Source organism: Oryzias melastigma, linkage group LG9 (genome assembly GCF_002922805.2).
Source record: "Oryzias melastigma strain HK-1 linkage group LG9, ASM292280v2, whole genome shotgun sequence".
Classification (NCBI taxonomy): Eukaryota; Metazoa; Chordata; class Actinopteri; order Beloniformes; family Adrianichthyidae; genus Oryzias; species Oryzias melastigma.
Genome location: NC_050520.1, coordinates 7,029,457 through 7,054,815, shown reverse-complemented (window position 1 = coordinate 7,054,815; position 25,359 = coordinate 7,029,457). Strand labels below are relative to the sequence as shown.

At 37.9% G+C, this 25,359-nt stretch overlaps 3 protein-coding genes across 4 annotated transcripts in view; 1 reads left to right on the top strand and 2 right to left on the bottom strand.

Annotated features, from left to right (window-relative positions):
* Positions 1-2,705: 2,705 nt before the first annotated feature.
* On the bottom strand, positions 2,706-9,703 carry snap29 (synaptosome associated protein 29). Its single transcript, XM_024276285.2, has 6 exons — positions 9,570-9,703; positions 7,534-7,767; positions 7,260-7,453; positions 5,128-5,213; positions 4,949-5,053; positions 2,706-3,571 (listed from the first exon to the last, which is right to left on the bottom strand). The coding sequence occupies exons 2-6, from the start codon at positions 7,765-7,767 to the stop codon at positions 3,414-3,416; spliced, it is 777 nt and encodes a 258-aa protein (XP_024132053.1). The 5' UTR covers positions 9,570-9,703; the 3' UTR covers positions 2,706-3,413.
* Positions 9,704-9,842: 139 nt separating this feature from the next.
* pi4kab (phosphatidylinositol 4-kinase, catalytic, alpha b) overlaps positions 9,843-25,359 on the top strand; it is a 35,411-nt gene continuing 19,894 nt past the window's right edge. For both annotated transcript variants that reach the window (XM_024275123.2, XM_024275122.2), the window contains exons 1-19: positions 9,843-10,040; positions 12,263-12,379; positions 12,789-12,882; positions 13,090-13,178; positions 13,251-13,323; positions 13,393-13,658; positions 13,753-13,819; positions 15,334-15,482; positions 15,555-15,620; positions 15,694-15,790; positions 15,864-16,055; positions 16,147-16,247; positions 16,338-16,467; positions 18,639-18,768; positions 18,855-18,950; positions 19,040-19,223; positions 19,553-19,656; positions 20,687-20,855; positions 20,937-20,987. In XM_024275123.2, the coding sequence (XP_024130891.1) occupies positions 9,942-10,040; positions 12,263-12,379; positions 12,789-12,882; positions 13,090-13,178; positions 13,251-13,323; positions 13,393-13,658; positions 13,753-13,819; positions 15,334-15,482; positions 15,555-15,620; positions 15,694-15,790; positions 15,864-16,055; positions 16,147-16,247; positions 16,338-16,467; positions 18,639-18,768; positions 18,855-18,950; positions 19,040-19,223; positions 19,553-19,656; positions 20,687-20,855; positions 20,937-20,987 (2,274 nt within the window). In that variant the 5' untranslated portion in view covers positions 9,843-9,941. The remainder of the gene's footprint in view (positions 10,041-12,262; positions 12,380-12,788; positions 12,883-13,089; positions 13,179-13,250; positions 13,324-13,392; positions 13,659-13,752; positions 13,820-15,333; positions 15,483-15,554; positions 15,621-15,693; positions 15,791-15,863; positions 16,056-16,146; positions 16,248-16,337; positions 16,468-18,638; positions 18,769-18,854; positions 18,951-19,039; positions 19,224-19,552; positions 19,657-20,686; positions 20,856-20,936; positions 20,988-25,359) is intronic.
* Positions 21,111-25,256, bottom strand: serpind1 (serpin peptidase inhibitor, clade D (heparin cofactor), member 1). Its single transcript, XM_024275125.2, has 7 exons — positions 25,158-25,256; positions 24,798-25,061; positions 24,011-24,654; positions 23,803-23,951; positions 23,599-23,723; positions 21,760-21,904; positions 21,111-21,689 (listed from the first exon to the last, which is right to left on the bottom strand). Exons 2-7 carry the CDS (start codon positions 25,058-25,060, stop codon positions 21,498-21,500), a joined length of 1,518 nt encoding a protein of 505 aa, XP_024130893.1. The 5' UTR covers position 25,061; positions 25,158-25,256; the 3' UTR covers positions 21,111-21,497.

The following is a 25,359-nucleotide window of genomic DNA, read 5'->3' as shown; positions in this document are numbered from 1 at the left end:
ACCAATCAATATCATTCCTTTTGGTGATTTAAAAATTATTTTTTCAACACTCATTTTTACATGAGCCACAAAGAACTAAAATCCGCATTTTATTTGGACCTACGTTGAATTTATCTCATTTTGCTAACAACAAAAACCGTGTCATGAGTTCACTACACAAGTTCTAACACAAGTAGCTCTTGTTCTTGTTTTAGTGAGCGTGGAGCTGCTCAAAGAAATTCGGTGTGCTGTGGAGGCAACTATCGATCGAGGGTTTAATTGGAAAACAAAAACGGCTAAAATAATTAAATATCTCCTTGGCTTTTGTATTTGTATCTCCTTTTAATCGATACAAATATCGTCAAATGAAGTATTGTGATATTTAATTTAATTGATATGATGCGGTGAAATATCGCAATACTTAAAAATATCGTCAAATACTATTTGGTGATATTTGCTTAGATTTAAAATGCTCCTTAGTTATTTATTTAGAAGCAAACATGTAGTTTAGCTTTTTACTTGTTTTCCATTTAAATATTTTTTTCATATATATAAGAAAAATAATTAATAAAGAATAGATTGACCCAAGTTTGCATTGACGTATGACCTGCAAAATGAGGTTCTCGATGCTGACAATGTTTATCATACTTCCCAAGCTGCATGTTCCCTGATGATCAGAGGCAAATCCAGAGACTTCTTTTGCTTTTTTGTCATCTAAATTGATCAATTTAATCCGATCAGTAATCAATATGCCTTTGATTTAGTTCATTTATAACAGATGGAACATCCGAGGCGTAAACAAAAATAGTTTTAACAAAAAGTTTTCTGAGAAATCTGCTGATTCTACTTTCATTAACCTCCTCTGCTGTCCTCCTTCCATCCTCTCCGCCCAACTCCCCTTCGTCAGCACAACTCTTTATTTTCTCTCCCTTCAACAGTGGCAACAGAGTGTGCTGTCAGCCTGACGGTGCATCTCCTCTGCGCTGCCTCTGCTGCTGACCCGCTTTCTAAAGAGCAGGAAGGCTCGTCTCTTGCCCCAGTGGCTGATGGGCAACGACAGCAGTGTGTTCTGGGATTACAGTTGCTGAAAAGGGGGGCATTCCAGCACTGGGAGGGGGGCTTTTGTCACAGCATGGCCACTGTTTGCTTTTGCCAAGACAGCTGTTCAAAGCCCTCCAGGCCCTGGTGTGTGGTGTGGAGGGAAAGAATCCAGAGGTGACTTCCGTTTGTTGGTGATGTGTGGCGGGACCTTAACCTCAAGGTCTCTTCTTCAGATCGTTTGAACGGAAGCTGAACTGATCAATAATTAAAATGATCTACCTTAAGTCCTACCTGTGGAGGTAAGATTACCAAACAGGAGGCAGTGATTAAATCATTAAGTTACATTCATTGATCAGAGGAGAACACAAATGTCAATCAGGTTTTGACATCTATCGTTGACAAATTAGCCTCCAAGTTTGATGCCAGATACTCTTCCTGACACAAGCCTGTATTTTATCCCATAAACTCAGAAAAAAAATGCTGGAAATCGTTTTATGTTGAGATAAAACATCACAAAAATCAATTAAGAGTAACCTAAATTAAAAGTTAAGTGAAGCAAAGGAGGGGTGGGATTATATAAGTTCACTTCCACTGACTCCCTTTCAAGCAATCTATTGAACTCCTTTTGGCAATCTTTATATTTATTGTTTCACTATGTCATGTTCTATATGCAAAATAGCAAATCATTGCATTTTATACTGGTCTATGTGCATATTTTCCAATCCATTTTATGAAAAATGTTCCCATATTTGATTTATCTTACATATACATTTCTGCAGTTTGTCTTGTTTTTGTATCATTCTTGCTTTAAAAAATTGTAAATTAAAATCCAACAAGTGTAAAATATGAGTAAAGAGCAAATAAATATTTTTAAAAATCACAGAAAACTGCAAATAAATGAAAAATGACTAAAAAGAGGCTAATTTGGGCCACTCAAAAGCACATAATTCATTTTAAAAATTAAAAAACAAATGGTCCCACAAAAAAAAAAAGTTTTTTAAACTAATTTTCTTCCTAAAATTCTCTTCTTTGTTTAAATGACAAGCAACTATGCTTATCCATCACACGTGCAGCAGAAAAACCATTAGGCATCACAAAAAGCGTACTCGTCTAGACACGCCGGGGGCCTCCAGGGGCCCCAGGTAGCGGGTACCCCCATCTTCCTCTCTGTCGCGCCCCCAACTCATGTGTCCTTCAAAGAAGCATGAACTGTAATTACCAAGTCATCCTAAAGACTGCTTGTTGCGCCTGCATGAGCAGCTGGTTCCACGCCGAGGAATGATAATGAATGGACATCTCGGCGTGATGACATGAGCGCCACACAGCAGATGGTGCTCATCGCACTAAACACTCACACATCATCGGATGCTCATTAGACTAAAGACAAAAAGGAGCACATATGTTGGTTTCAAATAAGGCCCTTGATATTTAAATTATACACAATTAAAAAAAACAAATATATATTTTGTTTTGACAGTTTTACTCTAATTTAGCATTTTATCCTCGTATTATTGAGTAGTAATTGTAATTTAATTTAATTAAATAACAGGATTTTTTATCGCAGTCATTCATGAAAATTTCAGTCTTGAACCACAGCACCACCTACTGGTAGCTTCACTCTACTGCTCCACCAAAACAAGCTTTTTTTTAAATTAAATAAAAAAAAAGTATTACCAGAACACCTGTTAGTCCCTTAATAAAGCTTTTATTGAGAACATGTGATGAATATACATATGAATTTTGGCCAATTTGGTACATTACTGTGATTTATCGTCTTGGAAAAAAGCAAAAAAAAAAAAAAATCAGGGAAATAGATCAATATTGTAGGTATTCCTTCATCTATTATGTTTACAATCAAAACTAAAATATTTGTGATTTTTTTGTGCTGTACAATCATAAGCTGCAGCACTAACTGACTAGAAAAAACACAATGTGTCAGACTGGAGGCAGCTCAGCACATAGTTTCAACAAATGTGTTATAAGAAATCATAGAAAAAAGCATTTTAAGGAACAGATTTCACAAATGAAATGTTACTGTGGAGCCAAACAGAAGAAATGACATATAAGGCGAAGGTGACTTAAGCTTGATTTGCTGCTTTGTTGTCTTCTAGATCCCTCCTCACATCAGGAACAACTTTAAAAACACAAAATCAACAGCTCTTTTTCAACAGTTTTCTCCTTTTTGTCTGTAAAATATTTCACATTTTGTCTAGAATGACAAACATGTCGATTACACTTTGTGATTAAGAAAATCAAGTGTGCAATAAAAAAAAAAAAATAAGTGAAAAAAGATTTCCCAAAATCAAAAAAAAGAAAAAAAATAGTAAATTCAACTGAGGAGAAGGGTCAGAAGTGGAACCTCGTTACATGTTGGAAAAGTCTGAGAGTGAGTCCTACAGCTTTTTAATCTGTTGGTTTGTGCTACTGATCTTCACGTCCATCTTGTCCACTTTGTTTAGAAGTGAACCAATGGAGTCGTCCTGGCTGTCAATTTCCGATTGGAGTCCAAGTCCGAGGTTTTTCAGTCTTGCCAAGCCTCCACACATTTCATCTAAATCAATCACAACAGACAGAAGTTCAAGAAGTCACATTTATAATGATATTTAAAAAAAAAGCTGTCTTCCATTTTGCTCGTCATTTTTGTTGCTTCACTAATGTTAGCTTGGGGTTGCGAGTAGCTGTAAGCTAGCGGGAGAGAGTGCAAACAAAGGCATGATGGGATATCAGCGGAGGTTTACCGTGCTAAAGGTTCCCCCCACAAATTTCTAATCGACTCCTGCCACTCTGCAGAAACCTTATCATAAAAAAAACAACACGCGCTTCTCGAATTTGGCTAAAAAAAGGCATAATCATAATTAGGGCTGTCAAATTATCACGATAATTAATTACAGACATTTTAGCACATAATTTTAAAAAAAAATTGCCTTAATCTCTTGCTTCCGTGAAGTTCGTTCATGTCTGATAATGCACACCTGAAAGAGCATTATCCCACTCATACCATGCACATTTACAAAAAAATAAGTAGTAAATTAAACATTAGAACTTCAGTCCTGTTATATAATTTTAAGTTTTAAATAGTTTTTCACAAAAAGTTGACCATTTAAAATCCGGTGCATCACGTTGTCATGGTAACACCTCCAGACTGTGCTCTGCTCTCGATCATCACAAGAAAATAAAGCATCATTTCAGAGGGAAAGCTCACTTCTTCCTGCATGTTAAAGCAAACGTTTGTCTCAAATAAACAATTCCTCCACTTTCACGTTCTCGTGTTTCATTTCCTCTTTCTTAGATTCTCTTCTCTGGATTCTATAGAATCCATCATGTCTTTTCAACTGTTGTGATAAACTGTGAACTTTTTTAGTTGCATTCTGATCTTTTGCTGCATCACAATGTCCCAAATTTAAAGAAAAAGAACTAAAAATTAGGCTTTTCACAGTATTTATTGTGATTAAAATATATTAATTAGATTAATTAATTACAAGTCACAATTAATTATTCGCATGACCATAATTAAACGACCACTGGGAACAATTTTACAATTAAAAAAACATAGTTGGAGAAGAACTTTAAAATCAATCACATATTTATATTTGCTTTATGACTTTGTGACAAATATGTAATTTTTGAGATAAATTTAGCCTTCTATTCTTTGCAGTGTGACTTCAGTTTATTGAAGTTTGGATAATAGAACGATCTCTGGAATGTCCACAGAAAATCTTTAACATATTATTTATCCTAAAAAATCAGGCAGTAACAGTTGCTTGTTTGGGGGCCGTGCTGTTATATGAATTGTTCTCTTTGGTTCACGTGAATAATCTATTTTTACTTTTACTTTCTTCTCCTAAACTTCAAATAAAAATGGAGTTTGGGGTCTATACGTTTCATCTTAACTTGCATTAAATAAAAGGTGACCTGAGATGTTTCTTACCCAAGTTATTGTCCAGAGTTTGGTGAGCCTCTCTGAGGTGTTGGTTCTGAGGGTATCCGTTCTGTCTGGATGAACTCCTTTCTACTGAGGCAGTAGCTCCAAAACCTGGAAGCACAGATCATAATGATGAAGATGTTCTGTGAAACTTTTAACATTGATGTCACTTTGTTCGTTCTTACCAGATGTATCCAGTTTTCTCAGGCTGGGGTGGCTGGCCTGATACTTGTCTTCATATTCTCTGCTGTTGGATAGAGCGCTCTGTAACCTGAAAAAACACAGAATAATTGTCAACCAATACAACAAAAACTACTCAAATAGAGAGTAGGACATAAAATCATCTCCGAGCTGGAGACATTTTGTCTAACCTAGTTTTGGCTCACATTCATCAAGAGTTTGGATTTTTGGATACTAGTAGAAGGTTTTGTGACTTTATTGTTATTTACCATCATATTCTACATGCATCCAGAGAATGACTGCTTTGTAAACCCTTCTGAGATGCTGTTGTTGGTCTGACCATGTTTGGAAAAGGTTACTGTTGAGCTCCGTACGTGTACGTCTGTGCTGATATTTAAAGATGTGTGTAGGAGTGCTCTCTTAAGGAGTGCTCCATAGTTTCTTTAAGAACTATGGAGAGAAAATAGACTCACTGGATGTGTGTGCGTATTCCTGATTTGTAACCTGTTTGTGCGTAACTTTGGATCTGTGTGTGCTTATTCTTGATTTGTAACTCAATACAATTTGTGTGTAATTGTGTGAACTTTAAATTGTATATTCACATGTACAAAAATTGTATAATGCAAAAAAATAAAATTTACACACGCACAGCGTTAAATTACAGCAACAAAAACTGACTAAAAACTCTTTAAAAAGTACACTCTAATCACCTGATACGCACACACAAAATCGCATTTACACACAAATCAGAATTGAGACTTTCTGCATTCTAGCAGCATTTAAACACAATTTACACACGAAACTTGGAGACAGGAAAAGAGTCTCACTTCTGATTTGTGCGTAATTGCGATTTTGTGTGTGCGTATCAGGTGATTCGAGGGTACGTTTTAAAGATTTGTGCGAGTAGTTCGTTTTCGCTGCTGTAGTTTATTGTTGTGAGACTGTATATTGTAATTTTTGTACATGTGAATACATAATTCCAAGTGCACACAGGTACACACAAAATGTACTGTATGAGTTACAAATCAAGAATTACGCACATACAAATCCAATCAATCTATTTTCTGTCCATAAAGGACAAACAGAAGTACAGAGTAAAATTTAGAAAAAAAAAACGTTTTTTTTTGCACTGTGGTGTATTAAAGAAATATGGTGGATTTCCAAAAGCAGATATGTTTTGTTTTTTTTTAAGAATTACCTTTTTTATTTAAAGGGAATTGAAGTCAATGGGAACAGTAGAGAACTTTGTGTGATTTTAGGAAGATTGTAGATTTGGTTAAATTGAATTTAATCCAGGTAGCACAGGCATCCAGCAGTGTGTGGTGCACTTCTGTGCACTAAATGAGATGCCCTTCAGCAAGGCTCTTAACTCCCACTCAGAGTTACATCTGTAGTTTCACTGAGCAGTTCTCAGGGGAATCTGTCAGCTTGAATAGGACATCCTTGAAAGAGCAATACCTTTCTGATTACATTTTTTTTCATTTTAAACTTGCACAAAGAAAATTGGATGAAGAAATTTAACTAAAAATTGATTTAATTTAGTTTGAACATTTCTTCTATAGCCGAGATATCAAACTTCACAAAACAAACTTTTTTTTTAAATATATAGACATTTAAAAAATGATTTTTTTAAAGTTATCTACCACTTTTTTCCCAATGATTTAGGACTCACACTCTCTTATTTTGGAGGTTTTTAGTTACATTCCTGTAAATAATCGCTAAACACATTAAGAAAGGAACATTTGACAGTAATTGTACCAAGTGGAAGAGTGTCCACCTGGAGACTGGAAGGTTGTGGGTTCAAATCCAAAATCAGGCTGTAAAAAATACTGTAAAAATGGGACCCTTGCCATTTTGTTTGACCCTCAGAATTCAATTTGGGGGGTTAAACCACCAAAAGGTTCTGGAGAACGGCTTCCCCAGGGGATGAGTCAAATGTGGAGAACACATTTCACACACCCAGGTCAAACTTTTCTCTGTGCTTTGGGTTTAACAGAAAAATTCAATGCAAGTCTATTAAAACAATAATATTTTCACACGAAGCTTAAATCAATGTTAAATATGTAAAGTAAGACTATTTAGCAAAATGCCAGAGTAATATCAAGTTAATGATAAATGACGACAGCCACCAGTGTACCTTTCATTGGCCTGGTAGGCCTTTGGCTCCTCATTTGGCGGCTTCGTCTCTGGTTTGCTCTTAAAATAATTGACAATTCCTCCCCATACACTTTTGATACTGTTAATATGCGTTTGGCTGGTCTTGAGGTCCTGATCCATGTTGTCCAGCATCTTGTCAGTCCTCCTCAGAGCCTCACCCTGACGGACCAGCTCCTATGAAGGAAAACAGAACACTCTCAGAATTAATATCTTCATTTGACTCCATCTGATAACATGTGATCCGATTTACACACTTCTGCAGTCTCCACACCCATCTTCTCTGATTCATAGATCAGGCCCAGCGAGCGGTGACTGCTGTCCACAGCAGACTGAGCTGTGCGCATCACTTCCTGCTGCAGGTACCTCTGCCGACTCTGTGCTTCAGTCAACCCATCATCGGGGTCATCATCAAAACCCCTGCTTTTAGGCTTAAAATCTTCCTCATCGTCATCATCTGCAAATGGATTGTGGGATTTAGGGTAGGCCATCTGTGAAGAAAAGTCAGTTCAGAAAATGAAACAGAGACCAAATTAATCTCAGCCCCCCCTCTCATATCCTGTCATCAAAAATAGGAGGTGAGTGGTAACGAGTTACATTTACCGGTCTGTAAAAGATTATGGTTATGGATCAATTTAATGAGTAGATTTATGATGAAAAACGGCTACTCTTATTCAGCTGCAGTGAAATTCATATTTGTTTTGTTTGTAGAGTTTGCACGAATTATTCTAGGGAGGCATGATTATTTGGTACAATGTCAATACTGGTAGAGAATTGAAAAGAAAAAAAAATGTAATCCACCATTATGAAGGTTATTCAGCTTCATTTTGACTTTTTAGCCAAAGTAAAAACTACTTTTTGAAATCTTACGGACATGATAAGTGTTAAGTACATTAAAAGTGATTTATTTCATCTCAAATTAACACTCATAATTTCACATTTTTTATTAACCAAGTAGAGACTTAATTTTCTATATTTTAAGAAGGATAAATGATATAATCAATAAATATAGCAAGTACAATTTATGATTTTTGACAATATTGCCGATGAAACACTTGTCAGTCCAAAGCAAGTCTTTTTGTGATTAATATCTATTATATTTTAACTTGTAATAAAAATCTATCATGAAATCCCATTGTTGCCAAAAAGATGTCATTTAATTCAATTAGGTTTACATTTTATTTCAGAATCAGGAAACCGAAGAATTTGCTTTCCAGTTTATCCTGTTTTCCAAATTTCCATGAATAGTTCCTTTATTTATTTTTGCCAACAGGCCAAAGCCTATTAATGGGCCAATCCATACTCTAAAAATCACAAATTCTTCATATATATATATATATATATATATATAAATAAATTAATATAATAAAGGTTAAAGTAATAATCAAACGTGTTCAAACTTGTGCTGAGTACTCGAGCAGAATTATTTTACTCTGTACCAAGTTAACCTGAATAACTAATGTTTACTTTTACTTGAATTTTATCCAAGTAATTTTATTTATTTTTACACAAATATATTTAACAAGACTAATGAAGACTCATTCATTCAGGATGTTGTTCCATAGCAGAAACGCATGAAATCGGTCACTCTGACTTTTTGTTTTAGGTAAAAGACCTCTTGACTAAAAGGCAAAACGTTTTAAATTTAAAATATTCAGTCCAGGTGACCATTTTAAACATTATTTTGCCAAAACAAATGTAAACAAATACGATAAAAACAACAACAAAAAAAGGCAACCTTCATTAAGTATTGCCAAGCAGCAAACTTTCTTTTTTCAATGATACAAATTAAATACATAAAATAAGCTTTTAGATAAAAAAAAATAATAATGGGGGGGGGGGGGTCATAAAACAAAAATGTATTTTTTACATTTCAGATGGTTTAAAAAAAAGATCAACCTATAACTAGCTGGTGACTCGGTCAATCCTGAATATTGCATAACAAACTTTTCGAGGAATACAATGGCTTTCTGTTCCTCATTGTTACCAGTTTTAAGTAAATAAACATACGCATGGTATTTATCAATGAGATTATTACAATATTCATAGTTACTTAACGGCTGAAAAACACAAACAAGAACGACATTAATGATTTGAAATAAAAATCGAGGGTGTTGTCTGTCTTGCTATTCGAGAGCTAGCTTTTCTAGAAAGATCACAAAAGAGTCAATCAACAAAATATGTTAGAAAATAACTATAGTAAAAAAAAAAGCAACAAAACTATTTTGATGGTCATGACAAACTATAATTATAACGACGCTGCAAAAATGTAGAGAAAATCAACTCGACAAACCTTCGATGATTTGGAGTTATATCACCTGACAGAACGCGAGTCCACTTCCTGTTACGTCAGGTGACGTCACGCCGTATTCTTCCAATGGTGGCTCGTGCTCAACAAATACGCAAATTAAAAACATTGTTTTATTTATAACTACTTGAATAGATACATACTGGTACAAAACTACTAAATTATTCACATTTTATTTAAATTAATTAATAAATGAAATAGATTCAGATTCACAAAAAGAAATTATATGTAATCTTTTGGGTAGAATGTCTTCGCCCGGCTGCCGTACTGCGGCTCTCCCAGCTCCCAGTTGCAACGCCCCCCCTTCGCCTCGAATCCTGATTGTGTTCATTGCGCTGCCTTCATGTAGGGGCGAACATGTCTGTGATAGGAGGTGGAACGAGAGGGTTTTATTTCAACACAGTTCTGTCTCTGGCTCGATCCCTCGCCGCCCAGCGTCCAGCACCGCTTGAAAAGGTACAGATGAAGCAACCCGGGCGATCTTTCTTCAACTAATTAGCTCGATTTGGCCAAGTTGGTCGCGTCAGTGTTGGTCAGGGTGTTGATTCGCTTCCGCACAGGCGGGTCTTGTTTTGGTCACAAATATGACAGGCAGGCTGATTGTTTTCTGACGGATCTGGTGGGAATCGAATGTGCGGCGGCGAGGCTGCGGGGTTTGTGTGAGTGGAGACGCGGGGGAACCGGGGGAAGTGGGTCCCGGTGAGGCGCCTGGTACCGCGGCAGGCGGAGCGGGGCTCTCACAGCACTGCAGTCAAACAGGTTTAATGACTGGAAAAAGTTGATTGTGTTGTCAGGTCTAAAGGACAACCTGTTGACTCTAGAGAATGGAGAGAAAACCGTCTGAAACATTGATCATTTTTGATCGATATTCAATTAAAAAATACATCAAAATCATTGATTGATTCCACCTTAAACCAATTTACTATTACAATTACTAAAAATGCACTTGTGTAATTATTTATAATAGAAACATTAGCCATTTTTATCACTTTAAGTCTGGGTATGTCGAAAGTGTTCTTAAAAGTTGCTTTTTGAATGGAAATTTGGCAAAAAAGAACCAATAATCAATCAAATCGATTTTTTAATGTGTCCATTGACATTGAATTGGTTTAGTATTTTTGCTGTTTCTTGTTAAAAGAGAAAAATAAGTTGAATGAAGCTGATAGAGGCTGTTTTATTACCACATCTAGCTGTTACACTTTCACTTTAATGACTCTCAGACATCCAGGAAACATTTTGGTCATCCTGTTTAGTCTGCCAAAAGAAATCTGAAATGTTTTTTTATTTGTCTAAATCTGAAATTGACATAATTATCAGACATTTTTAATCTCAGTGAGATTTAGACAATCTGTTTTGTACTCCTGATTGTGTATTTTTATCAGTTAGTGTTTCTAAAATGCTTTATTTTTCTCTCAAGAACGTCACGTTTAATAATCAACCAACTCACCAGTTGCACCTTATTTACTGTGTTCTTCTGTGGTAAAATTGTGTTGCTTTTTTTTGTATCTATACGTTGTTGAGATGCAACTTTTGTGTTGTTGTTATCAGCACCTTAACCTCCTCCTGTAGCGTCCTTTTGCGGCGGCTCAACAGTCAACTTTGACCTGCGTGTGTGCATTCCTGTCATCTGTCTGACCTCGCTTGAGTTGTACTTAAACCAATTTCAATACTGGGCGATTTTCTCCTGTGAGATTAATAAAGTTTTATTCTATTTAGGGTTGTAACTATTCATTTGAACAACAATTCGTATCATAAATTGTGGTTGCTGATAGGATTTATTGTCGATATTGATTCATTTTGAATGATCAGAGTCATTGAACTAAAATTGATCCAATACATCTTTATCCAAACTGACTCAGAGATAAATACCTGGATACTGAACAGTGTAGGTGAAGTTTTCCAGATTCTTTGTATTTCTTGTAAGATAATCAAGTGAAATAAAGCAAACAAGAATGAAAGTCAAATTCATTCACATTTTAATTTCATTAAGTTGAGTCCACTGTTGTTTTTCCACATCAAAATAACACAAATGGAGCTTTATTAGAACACTATACCACACTGTGTGGTCACATGACTTTGTGAAATTCAAAGTGTTTCCACACATTTGACTGTAATGAGGATTGATCAGTTTTTCCTGTCATTGTTTGCTGTGATAACACTTAAGCTTTTTATGTTGTAGTAAAATAAACCTACCGTACCCCAATCTAAATGATATTTTCCAAGATTGATATAAATGACTTATTTCATTTTGAAACTATTTTATAATGGTACAGGTTAATTTAATTAAAAACTTCCCACAGACAGATTGATCTGTATGTATTGTAGGGATATAAATTGATTAATCAATTAAGTCGACTATTCTATTCTATTCTATGTTGACACATATTTGTTGTTGTGGATTTTTTGCCATAAATCCAAGTATTGAAAATGTACAAAAAGAACAAAAAACTGACTTTACTGATCTTATAAAATCCCCGCAGGTAAAGAAAAACAACAACTCTTCACTTTGATCTGTAACTGATGGCTATGATTGGGACAGGAAGTCCTAATTTAAGTTCTCAGACTCTGTTGGATAGAATTTTTTTAAATGTTGTTTTCATTGTTTGGTTATTTATTTTTATTATTATTAAATTTGTTCATGTTTCCTCTTCAGTTATAAGTAAGCTGTTGTCTTTTAGGTCCAGAAGCTACAATGCATGTGTCCGGTGGAGGTCCGTGGTGTTTTCACCGTAGACGTGCGCCGCATAGATGCTGTCATCGCACTCGGCGTGTTTCTGGTGGAGTCTGGCTTACAGGTGCGTTACACATCTCAATGATTATGCAACCCGTCGTCAAGTTTAGTTATTTTCTTAATATAGGAATTTATTACAAAAAATATATATGAATGTGGCACTATGTCATAGCTACTGGTTTATTTTTGCTCTCAACCTTTCATTGTGGATCATCACGACAAGCTCAATAATCAGATTAAGATGGGGATTAGACATCCAGACGACCATGTCAGCCTCTAACCTCGTCACACTGAGGGAAAGCTTCTGGGAGCTTCACGTTTCCATTTAAATACAAGTGTCATAGCGCCTTGGAGTTGCATCTGACTGTCAGAATTAATGTTGCATCTTAATTTAGATTTCTCCGAGCTTGGTGGGGAAAGTGCTGCCAAGTGCAATTTGTTCCGGTGGGTCATGATTTGCTTTACCCCGACAGCACAAAGACATGCTTGTTTGCTACTTGCTGAGCCTGCTGAGAGGGCTGCCACGGGTCCAGTGGATCGAAGAAAGCTGTGGGAAGAAAGGAAAGGGTAAGAGGAATCCTCTTATACGGGGTTATTGTTTCACTGGGGCCTCTACTTGCATGAGGCAGTTAACCAAGTACCAGTGAAGTCACAATCGAGGTTTGCACTTATTGCTAGAAATAGTTCACAGATTGGATGTGAAAGTGATGCATTTACTGTTCTTTTATTTCTGCACTTTCAGCTTCACATTTTTGTGCTTTTTCTGTTCTGCAGAATTTCTCCCGATTGCAGAAAACTTCAGTTTCTGTCTCGTAACTCTTCTGGCAGATGTTGCTCAGAGGGATGTTGACTCCCAACAAGAGGTAAACGGAGAAAGTGATTTCATTATTTGTTCTTTTTTTCCAAATATGTGATGTTTTTACTTCTTTTTATAGATCTTAAACACCATAATGGAGGTGATGCAAGCATTTCAAGAAATGTGCCAAACACCCAATAAACATGACAAAGGTTTGACACCGATTCAACAGACTCTTCGTCTTGGAAAATCTTCATCTGACGAGCTGCTGTTGTGTGTAGTTTACTTATGCAGGTACACAGTTCCCAGTCTGCTGGGCATGACTCGGGCCTTTGGCCGCTACAGCAGCACAGATGACGCCCTGCTGACCAAGCTGTTCCCCAGGAGTTCACCGCAGGCCCGGTGCGTCCCCGAGGAGACGGAGGGCGTGCGGCGCAGATCCTTCAACGACTTCCGTTCTATTTTGCCCCCCTCGCTGCTCAACGTGGTGTGCCAAACTGACTCTCTGCGCAGACGCACGGGGAACAACCTGGATTCCTCTGCGCAGGTCCACACACGTGCTTCATTAAAGTTTAGAACTGTCATCTCCTTTGATTATCTAACAGATAAATCAGACATTTTGTTCAAATCTGCTCCTATAGATCTCCACAGATCCAGCGGGACACTCGCCCTGCTCTCCCACTGCTCCAGGTCCACTTTATTTTGAAGGTAAAAGTCTTTTTTTTTTCTGCTATTTATGGGAACTTATCAATGAAAACACCAATGTTAGGTAACAGTTTGGTTCTTTATTGTTTAATTTTGTTATTTTTGAAGATGTTTTAAGGAAAACAACTTTAGGTTTTCTTACTATTTAAGGCAATAATGGGTTTGGCGTTTGCACAAGGACAGTCAAACCTGGGATTTGGTCCCACAAGCAGCTGATTGGCAGAAAGTACAGGATGTGACCCACCATGACCTTCTGCATAAATAATCACAGTCATGATATTGATTATGTCACATTATCTTCAGTCTTTGTCTTTCAGTACTGTAGTTTTGGTTTAAAACATTCAAGATTTTTGTGTATTCTCTTATACAAAAAACAGGATTTTGTTGTTTATCTGACAGGACTTGTGTGATTTGTCTCAAACAAAAAGCACAATATTGGTTTTGTTTTACACAAAAAGCAAGATTTTGTGTTTTGTCTTTCATAAATACAAAACAATGAGGATTTTTGTGTCTGGTTGTATACAGAAAAGCAGTATTTTTGTTTTTTTGGAGCTTTTTGTCAAACAAATGGAAGAGTTTTTGTGTTTTTGTAGTTTGTCTAGAGAAAAAAAAGCAAGATTTTTGTGTTCTTGTGTTTTGTTTTTCTGCAAAAGAAGGAGACATTTTTATTTATTTATTTATTTATTTTTATCCCATACAAAAAACACAATTTTAAATTGAGGATTTTTGAGTTTTGTCTTCTTGTTTCATGAAAAAAAAATAGAATTTTCCTGTTTTTATGTTTTGTCTTAAGCAAAAAGCAGGATCTTTGTGTTTTGCCTCATACAAAAACAGATTTTTATTTTTGTCCAATACAAACAATCTGGATCTGTGTGCATATTTTGTTTTGTCCCATACAAATAGGAGGATTGCTGTGTCCTGCCTCATTTAATAAATCACAATTTTTGTGTTTTTGTATGTAACAAAAAGTGGATTTTTTTGTCTCATACAAAAAAAACCCAGACATTTTTTTTGTCCTATGCAAAAAGGAGAAATTAAACAGAAGATTTTTGTGTTTTGTTTTATAGTGTCATTGTGTCTTGTTTTATACTAAAAAGCAGGATTTTCCGGTTTTTGTGTTTTGTCTTCAACAAAAAACAGGATTTTTGTGTTTTTTCCAATACAAAAAGGAGGATTTTGTGTTTTGCATCATAAAAAAACAGGATTTTTGTGTCTTTTTTTCCTTCAAAAAATCAGGAATTTCCTGTTTTTGTGTTGTCTTGACCAAAAAGCAGAATTTTTGTCTTTTATCTTATACAAAAAAGCACAAATTTCTTGTTTTTTTTACATTTTTGAAAACTTTTTTTCCATACAAAAAAAATCTGGATTTCTCCGTTGTGTCTTGTTTCATACAAAGTATTTTTTTTCTTTTGTCTCAAACAAGTAAAAAGTTATACTTCTTCGTGATGCATAATGAGGTCCTGGTGAGACATGAACCCTTTCATGTCGTTTCTTCCGCTGATCTCGTTTGTTTGCAGGTGCATATTTCCCAGAATGCAGTGCAGTGGACCCTGAACACTATTTTTCCACGGTCAGCTCCAGTTTCTCAGTGTCGCCTCTTCCTGTGGGAGCAGGTGAAAGTGAGGTGGAGGTGTCGGTGGAAGTTCTCCAGCATCTCCTCGACATGGTAGCTGAGCTCATGATGATGCTGTGGCTCATCCTTCTGCTGCAGATTTAACTGTTTTTGTTGTGTATTCAGGTGAAGACGTTTGTTTCCGACTCCTCCCTGAAAACTCTGGATGCTGCTATAACAGAAGTCCTGGAAGTAAGGGAAAAGCTTCTTTCACTGCAAATGTGTTGGAAGCAGGGAAATAATGTTTTCTTTTTGTGTTGTTTAGTCAAATCCAGGGATCAGCCTCAGCTACAAAACCTTCAGTGACACTCTGTATGTGTGTGTCTTCAAAATGCTGCGCGACACTCTGTACAATCTGAAAGGTAGCACATCCCTTTTCATCGAGCGTTTAAAGCAAACGGTTTGCTCCACAGCTGCGTCGTGCTTTTTTCACAGATCTGCAGCCGGCGTTTGTGCGGGAAGTGCACGACTTCGTACTAGAGCAGTTCAGCAGCAGCCAAACGGAGCTGCAGAGGGTGCTTTATGACACGGGGGGGTTGCCCAGTGAACAGAGCCCCCTCAAGCTGCGTTGCCAAGCCAATGCTGCCTGCGTGGACCTCATGGTGTGGGCCGTCAAAGATGAGCAAGGTAATCAATCGTGGCAAGCGTTCCAGGCAGAACGATGATGTGTGTCTTCAGTGAACCGCTTTTTATTTCTTTTTGGTTCTATTTTTGTCAGGAGCGGAAAATCTTTGCACCAAACTGACAGAGAAGCTCCAGTCCAAAGCATCCAGTAAAGTCATCATCGCCCACATGCCCCTGCTCATCTGCTGTTTACAGGTGTGACACGTAGCTTAAAAAGAGCAGAACTCGAGTGAAAGTCACGATAAGTTTTGATTTTTATGGGAAGTTTTCCGTCTTTGGTTCCAGGGCCTGGGCCGCCTGTGTGAACGGTTTCCAGTGATCGCTCATTCTGCTACCACCTCGCTAAGAGACTTCCTGGTCGTTCCTTCTCCTGCTCTAACAAAACTGTACAAGTATCACAGCCAGTACAGTGCAGGTACGTACGATACACAGATTCTCTAAAATCAACATTTGAATTGAATAAAACTTTATTCATCCCACAAACGGGAAGCTGATTTGTCACCACAATTCTATAAAATGACGATAAATAAGACTAAAAAACACTTTAAATAAGTGTCTAGTGATGTGTTTGGAGCTGCTCCCTGCATCCACAGTCATACAGAAGGTGATGAAGATTGTTCATGTTGGATTGTTGCATCCTCCTCTCACCCATTACTGTCCATCAGTTTGTTTTCTAATAAACCAGAGTTTGATTGAGTCTGTAAGTTTAATATAGTTATTAGTACAGGCTTCTTACTTAAGCTAAACTTGTGTATGTGCCCATAAATGCTTGGAATTTTTTATAAACCTGGCAGGTGAATGCATAAAAATGTGCAATTATTCTTGTTGGTCATGAGGCGGAAAAACACACAAAAAATCACTAAATGCAGAAGCATTGAAGATCAAAACAACAACAAAAAGCAAGACAAAAAATAAACAAATAGTATTACATTTTATATTCAAATCAACATTCCAAATACCAAAATGTAATTTAAAAACGAAAAAAAACCCTCAAAATTCCTAAAAAAAAAAGAAACAAAATTAAAATGAAACATTTTGGAAAACAGAAGCAATTTCCATAAATCAAAATGAAATGTTAAAAATAGAAACAAATTAAGAAACCAGAAAAGGTAGAAATTATGGGATGTCACTGATTGAAATAACTTTTTTAACAGAAAATTATTTGCCGATATAGAATAGAAATACTTTATTCATCCCAGGCTGGGAAATTAGGCTGTTGCAGCATTAGGCATATACAGAAGATATCAACATATAGATATCTTCCAACAGAAGATATTAATTTAAACCTCTGACAACAATCACTGCAAAAGTTTGGTCATTTGGTGATCAGTCAACAATTTACCACAGTTCATTTTTTTACATTTCATTTTGATTTCTGGAATGTTAATTCATTTATTTTTTTCAATGCTTTCGTTTTTGGAATTCTATTTAGATTTTTTTGTATTTAATGTTTTTTTTTTTTAATAATTAGTTTTGCTTTTTTAACTGTTGTGATCTTTAAATGTTTTTGTATCCAGTGATTTCTTGTGTTTCAGGGCCTCTGTATTCATGCATTCACTTGGTAATATGTTTAAAAAAAAGATTGGAGTTGGAAGCAGAACAGAAGTGAAATATGTCATGATTCAATGTCAAACGGCGCATCAATAAGAGTCCGTGTCACATTGGGCTGTCATCCATCATTGATCCTCCCTACAGCCACACATGGAGGGCCGTGCTGTTCCACTGGTTCTCCATCGATCTAACGTGTTCTGTTAAATGTTTGCTGTCCACGCTCATGTTTGATATCAAATATTACACAGTTTCTGTTGATGTTTGATTTAATTTACTTTTACTAGCAACCACAAAATATAACAGTTAAAAAACAAGGATAAATAAAAAGTGATTAAGGGTTTGAAAAAGAATGTAGAAGAAAAAAAATTATAAATTCCCACCTTTAATTTGACAATATTTTATGCACATTTTTACATGTTGAACATATAATAGTTTATCACAAAAGAATTAAGAAAAAAACATGATTGTCCCAATAGGCTTCTCATTTTCTAATTTACACATTTTCAGGTAATTAAAGTTAAAGTTTTACTTATTTTGATACATTCCACATTATTATTCCACAATTTCACCCCCCACAAGGTCATTTTTCTTGGTAAATAATCTCCTTCTCTTTCCGGAAACCATTTATTTTTAATTAGCTATTTTTTTGCATCGTATTATATTTTATTATATCTGTAACCTTTAAACCAGAGTTCTGCACCCTGCAGCTCCAGATCCTCACACAGCTCTTTTGTTTCTCCATTTTGCCTCTTTAGCTTTTAGGAAAAATGCTAAATAATGGATTTATACTTTTGGTTCATTTGCTTTCAAGTTTTGACATTTATGTTTAGATTTTTAACATGTCAGCAAACTGAGCAATATTATGGTAAAAGGTTTCATCTGTTGGTGAAGTTCTTTACATGAATGGAGTTTTACTTTTACTTTTTAGTAATACAATACTTCTAAATGAAATAATCAGTTTTAGCTTTGTGTTGACTTTTCTATTCCCCAAACCCTTAGTTTAGATGTATTGACGATGTTTTTCTCTTTTCGTAGGGGCTTCAGAGATCCGGATAAATGTCACCAACGAGCACGCTCAGTCCACCCTCAGCGTGCTGTCCAGCAGGAAGGACCAGCCCTCCATGTACGAGCAGCTCCGAGACATTTCCATTGATAACATCTGCAGGTCGGTTCTAAGCGTGCGGTTCTCCAACGGTTTCATACTCTGGATGTTTCCACGACTTTTAAAATCGTTCCTCTCTCCCTCCTCAGGTGTCTGAAGGCCGGTTTGACCATGGATAACGTGATAGTGGAGGCTTTCTTGGCCAGTTTGTCCAACCGTTTGTACATCTCTCAGGAGAATGAAAAGTGAGCAGCGTTTGTACTTGAATGAATTAACAGGCCCGCCTACATTCCATTGACGTGACCGAGTTTAAATCTACGTGTTCGGCTGGTAGGGATGCTCATCTGATTCCGGATCACACCATTCGAGCGCTGGGCCACATCGCTGTGGCTCTGAGAGACACTCCCAACGTCATGGAGCACATCCTGCAAATCCTCCAGCAGAAGTTCTGCCAGCCTCCATCACCGCTGGATGTCCTCATCATTGACCAGCTCGGCTGTATGGTCATTACAGGAAATGTGAGTGAAAAGGATATCGGAGTTTTGAAGTTTAAAAGGATGTTTCTGTGACGTAAGAACAGAACAGAACGAACCTCCTTTTCTTTTGCCAGATGGGCTTAAACATTATTATTACTGTACATTTTCTGGACGGCGTTCTGCTCTTTTGTCCAAAGAAAAGGAGTTGGCAGATTAATGAGGTTTAATTGGCTGTTTTAGCTACTTTTCAGGATGAAAGGCTGCAATTAATGACTTCAATTGGTGAAAATGTAGATTTAAATGTAAGAAAAGTCTTGTCAGGATATCTTTCTACATTTTTAGATTTTTTTTTTTTGTTTCTTCTCTTTAAGCAATACATCTACCAGGATGTGTGGAACCTGTTCCAGCAGATCAGCGTCAAAGCCAGTTCAGTGGTTTATTCAGCCACCAAAGACTACAGGGATCACGGTTACAGGTAAGAAGTTTGTGCCGAACATTCAGAGGATTACTCTGGTTTATTAACTTCATTGAGAATTTGAATGAACATTAAAATGTGACAGATTATAAGGGGGTTTTTGACAGGAGTCTGGCAACCCGATTCATATCCCACTAGTAATTTCTACCATTTGCTCAGAATGACCTCGGCCAACACAAACACACATCATTTGTTGCTCTGTGTCATTTTTACCCTTTGACACCCAACTACTACACACTGATGTGTAAAAACACACAATAATACAAAACATTGCTTGTATTTCAGTATATGCATGTTTTTCTATGCATTACATTTTTTGGGGAAAAAAATAAATTTTAAAGTAATTATTTTAGATCACTAATCTGAATTTTACTTTTCTCTTGTACGTTGAGAAAAAGATTTGTGTTTGCAACAGAATGAATCTGTTATATTTGAACTTTTAATTGTAGATATTACATGCAGGACTTCTTTTTTCTGTTGTATTCTTAATAGCTAACTTTAAGTGATTTACTGATTGAGATTAGGTGCCAGTATTTGGGTTATTTAATGTACTAATATGTACACTTGTTCTCTCCAGTTTAAGGTAGTAGCTCCATTGAATATCTTGAAATGGTACAAAACTAAATTGTTGACTGTCAGACATAAATGTAGATAAACTTACCTAAAACAAACCAACAAAAGCTTTTGTTAAAGACCCACTCGGATGAAAATCTTGTGTTTTTAACATGTTCTTGTGGAATTTTTCTGATAATGGAGGACATATATAAAGAAAATAAATCTCAAAATCGCATTACTAAGTCTTTCTTTATTGAAATTGTTGTGAATCGGGAGAAGATGAAAAAAAAGGCATTTAAAAAGGATTGTATTTATGACATAGAAAAAAGCTGGGCTTCCTGCACCAAGGATGGGAAGTGGGGGTGGGGTTTCCCTGGCACAACTCAAAGCCCGATTTCTAATGTATTTCAATAAATCCTTTGGTTTGTGAGTTTTCTTCTCGATGTCATGCTTAATTCTCTCTCATCCACATTAGACACTGCTCCCTGGCGGTGATCAACGCCCTCGCCAACATCGCAGCCAACCTGCAGGGGGAGCAGCTGGTGGACGAGCTGCTGGTCAATCTTTTAGAGTTGTTTGTCCAACTGGGTCTGGAAGGCAAAAGAGCCAGCGAGAGGGCCTCCGACAAGGGGACAGCACTGAAGGTAAACGCTTCATCGTTTTAACACCCAAACATGGCAGGAAAAATGGCTAACGGTCCCGTCGTGGCTCCTCCTCCTCCGCAGGCGTCGAGCAGCGCTGGAAACCTCGGAGTTCTCATTCCTGTGATCGCTGTGGTGAGTGCTTTACAGATGTTCATCTTCAGAGCTCGGGTGAATCTATCAGTATTTGAGACAAATGTGTGGTTAAGTTTTAACTTTGTGAGCAAATATTGACCAAGCTGGTTGCAGCACAGACGGTTTCAGTTCATGTTCTTTTATTTATTCTGATCACACATCAGTGTCCTTCAGGGATCGTTCACGTTTAATGAAAGTTTGAAATGACGTCAAACAAAAATAGACTTACAAAACATTTGTTTTTATACTGATGGGTATTACTTTCTAAGACTATAAATTAAAGTTTTTACTCACATGAAACGCTGTTTTTTATTTTTGTGAACTTGTCACAGCACAGCTTAATAAAAGCTAGAAATGGCCGTTTGTTATTAGCATAATTCTCCATTTGCAAAGAATAAAACATTAGAAACAGGATTGAACACGTTCAATGAGAGAATACATTTATAAGACAAAAAAACCCAGTCAGTTAAGTGCCAGATCCACTGAAAAAAGCGTTTCAAAGTGAACGCTTCAGCTCTGTGAGGGATTGACCACTCGGCCCGCGAACACGAGACAGTGAGTGCGGTGCTCATAGATGAGGAAGAGGAAGGGATGGTCCACCACGAAGCGGATCTGAGAGGAAAGCGGCATGAAGCCGACTTGGGTCAGTGAGGCGGCCTCGGTTCCCTCCTCGTTGACTGTGATGGTTCCCTGGTGCTTCAGCTGCACACAGACATCAGAGTTGATCAGTGGGATGGAAGTTATTCACCACCTCTGATGGAAGCGGACTCACCCAGCTCATGGAGACGCTCTCTGACGTCATTCCAGAGAAGTCTCCGCTCTCCTGGAACATGTCGGAGAGGCCCATCTCCTTCAGGTTTTCAATCAAGTCGTAGCTTTGCTCCAGTTTGAAGCGAGGCAGCAAAACCTCACGGGTCCTGAAGACAGAGAGGAGATGTGGAGAACTGATGATGAAACATCTAAATCCAAGCAGTTTACAAAATCCAATAATTAAAAAGCAAAGAATGCATTTAAAAACAGTTTGGAATTAAACAGGATTTTCGCAGTAATTACTCTTGAGCAGAAAAAAGAACTCTCAAAGATTCAATTTGATGAAAAAATACGTGTTTTTGGTGTTTGTAACTGGTTCTTGTGGCCTTTTTTTAATGGACGGCATATATAAAGAAGACTTCTTGGTTCGGATCGCTACGAATCAGGAGAAGACAGAAAAAGCAGATTAAAAAACGAATGTAATTATTTGGCCTCAAGTTTCCCGCTCCACTCCATTCTGTTACATCAGGGATAGGTTACTCCAGGCCTCGAGGGCTCCAGATATCCAAGCTCGATTATGACTGATTACTTGGTTCTAGTGTGTCTAGCAAATTTAGAACATGCCAGAGCAGATTAAGTTGGAAAAAACGCAGGAATTGAGGCTTGGAGTTGCCTATCCCCAGTAGATCCGTGTACGTCTTCGTTTTCCTCGTCCGACCTGGTGACTGGCTCAAAACTGTACGGTGGAACGCTCAGATGGTGGTTCTTGGTCAGGGGTGGGCAAACTTTCTCACTTGTTAGCAACCAAGGGTTCTAAACTAACAGAAGGGCCGGACCAGGACCAGATCTTTGTGGTGTGTTTTAGTAACTTGGTAATGATTTGGTAAAATATCCAAGAGAATTTGACCATAGAGAAAAAAAAATAGCTTGTAAATCAATAGCCAGAAGTCCCTCCCACTTGCTGCCTCAAAAAAACATCATGGCGCCCGAAATCATCAGTGGGAAGTCCTTTTTTGGGGGGGGATTTCATCGGCTCTGCTCAAAATAATACAGTATCTGGATGAAAACATGCTTTAAACTTGATTTTAAAATTACTTAAAAACACTACGTTCTTGGAGGTCTGTGGTTTTTGTTCTCATTTTAGTGCCATTTTCACCGATGGGTTGATGTCCCTCAGAGGAAAAACTCAAACTCAGGGAAATGCTTCGTTCAAGTGGTGTTGGAATAATTGGAAAAATGATTGTCCGATTTGGAAATCACACATGAATAACCGTAAAAACAACAAATCTTGAAACGCTACATGAATGCAGAATAACTTTCCGCGCTTGAAGGTATTTGTTGTTCACAATCTGTGGGGAGACGCCTGAACTACAAGGAAAATGAACAATACGGGTAACCAAAATTGTTTATTCCAGTTTGTTGGGCCAGATTAAATAGTTTAACGGGCTGCATATGTTCGTAGTATGTTAGTATGTTAGCAGGAGAATGTGTAAAGTTCAACTGTGATGGAAAGAGGGGGCGGGGTTACTCTACGCCAACAGTCCTGCTCACAACTCCATGGCAAAGTGAACTAATGCTGCTCTGCAGAAACTATGTCCTAGAAAACAATAGTTTATTTTGTCAAAAAACAACATTCTGGGCTTCTAAAAAGGCTCAAAAGATGATCAGAGTGGGACTTTAAGATGTTCCACACCAACTTGTGAAGGAGGCTGAGCTGATAAATAACTGATAAAATAATGTTGAAGGACAAAAGAATGGACAGCAACTTAAATTCCTATTTGATCCAGAAGTGACTTAGAGCATCAAACTATTCATTTATAAGAGACGAATCACCAAATACTGTCAGTAATGTGCAGCCAACCTGTTGGTCATGCTTTTGAGCCACTTGTTGACAACAGTTGGGGAGATCTGCTGCTCCAGCGTTCTCATCCCGCTGATCTTCCTCGGTAAGGCGATGAGCATGCTTATGTTTCCTGAGTATGGGAGCTGCGCATAAGAACGGTTACTCGTCACCAGGCGGTTTGAGAGATCCTCAGCGCAGCTTTTCCAACAAGAGGACACCCACCTGTAGGATGTCACAGTCCAGTTCGTGGTCGGCGGCGGCCAGATAGTTCCCCTTGTTGGTCATCATCGCCACTCGAACGCTTGTTTTTTCGTTAATTCGGAAATTGCGATAGTAAGTCATCTCTTTTGGGAATTTCTGCTCCCACGTCCCTGTTCAGACAAGAATTACTAAAAAAATCCACACGTTTTAGGAGTTTCTTCCCGCTTACCTTTAAAGTACAGGTAGTTGAGCAGCATCAGCACCATATTTGGATCCACACTCTTTAGAGGATCTTTGATCAGATCTTTGGTAAGTTTCTGTATGCGGTTGTTGGCCTTCTCCAGAAATGCCGGATCTCTGAAGTCCACCGACTGAGGCTCGGCAAAATAATAAGTCTTGGTCTGTGCGCGGAAGGCGTCTTTCAGCGTGACCTCTTTCTTTACGTACACATCATTCACAGAGCGTAACGTGTAGCCAAAGTTCCTCCTGAACAGCCTGTGCGTGAGCTTCCTGAACAGCTTATGCACCGTCGTGTTGTCATAGTGAACGCTAGCGTTGACGAAATCCGCAAATCCCAGAGCTTTGTAGATCTGCTGGTGCGTCCCCGGCCCGGCGCCCAAAGACATCATCCCCATGGCGATGGAGATCCCCGCCGGCGCCAGCAGGATGTTGTCGCTCTGGTTCACGTGGTTCCGGAGACTTCGGTAGAGGTTGAAGCCGAAGTGGGCGTTGACGGTGTTGAGGCGCTGGAGTCGAGATCTGCCGTGGAAAAGCCGCAGCAGCCGAGCGCGGCGAATCTTTGGGTCAGAGGGTTCAGCAAAGATGTCGATGTCAGGGGGAGGTGTTGCAATCTCATCAATCTCATCGGCCTCGCTGAAAAACAAGTGGACCATTGCACCATGTCAAAGTTTTTGAAAGTTCAGGAGGTATATTGCTTTATGAAAAATCAGGATTACTCGAAAAATAAGAAGTTATTTTCCAAACATTGAGTTTTGAATCATCTGCCTTAAACTTACGTGTAATCGTCGCTGCCGGCAGCAAGAATTTTATCAAAATCGATGTAATCTTCATCCTCAAAGCCGTCAAAAATTAACTCGTTAGTGACCGTGTTTGCTTTGTGGACCTCCATGGGAATGGCCTCCACATCCTCCGTCCCAGCCGGCTGTAACCCTCTGGGCTCCGGATCCGGACCGCTGAAGTGAGTGCTGAGGTCTTTGATGCCGGCCGAGCACGGAGCGACCAGCAGCGAGGCCGCAGAGATGACCACGATGGCCCACATCCTGAAAGCAGAGGAAATGCTCTCTTCTTTACTCACTGATTGGATGAGTTTAGATGAAAACCGATTCCTTTTGTTCCTCAAAAAAGCCGTTGCTTACCTTTGCTGTGAACTTGTGGGAAGTGCTGCGTTGCCTCTGTTAGGAGGACTAATAACACAAAACTGAACTTTGATTTGGGCTTCTCCTAAACAAATAAACCAGATCAAACAGTTCAAAAAGTCTACTGACGAACTAAAAAGCTTTAACTCTTCACAATTCAAAACTGTTGAAGTGCGTCATTATTTAGATATAATAATTTAGT

Bases quoted from the DNA above. Each gene is read 5' to 3' on its own strand.
- snap29 (XM_024276285.2), bottom strand. From the start codon at position 7,767: ATGGCCTACCCTAAATCCCACAATCCATTTGCAGATGATGACGATGAG. The intron at 7,454-7,533 runs GTGTGTAAATCG...TTTCCTTCATAG, and splicing joins TGGGTGTGGAGACTGCAGAA to GAGCTGGTCCGTCAGGGTGA. The intron at 5,214-7,259 runs GTACACTGGTGG...GTGTTTTTTCAG, and splicing joins GCCTACCAGGCCAATGAAAG to GTTACAGAGCGCTCTATCCA.
- serpind1 (XM_024275125.2), bottom strand. From the start codon at position 25,060: ATGTGGGCCATCGTGGTCATCTCTGCGGCCTCGCTGCTGGTCGCTCCG. The intron at 24,655-24,797 runs GTAAGTTTAAGG...CTTGTTTTTCAG, and splicing joins GCCGGCAGCGACGATTACAC to CGAGGCCGATGAGATTGATG. The intron at 23,952-24,010 runs GTAAGCGGGAAG...TTGTCTGAACAG, and splicing joins CAACTACCTGTACTTTAAAG to GGACGTGGGAGCAGAAATTC.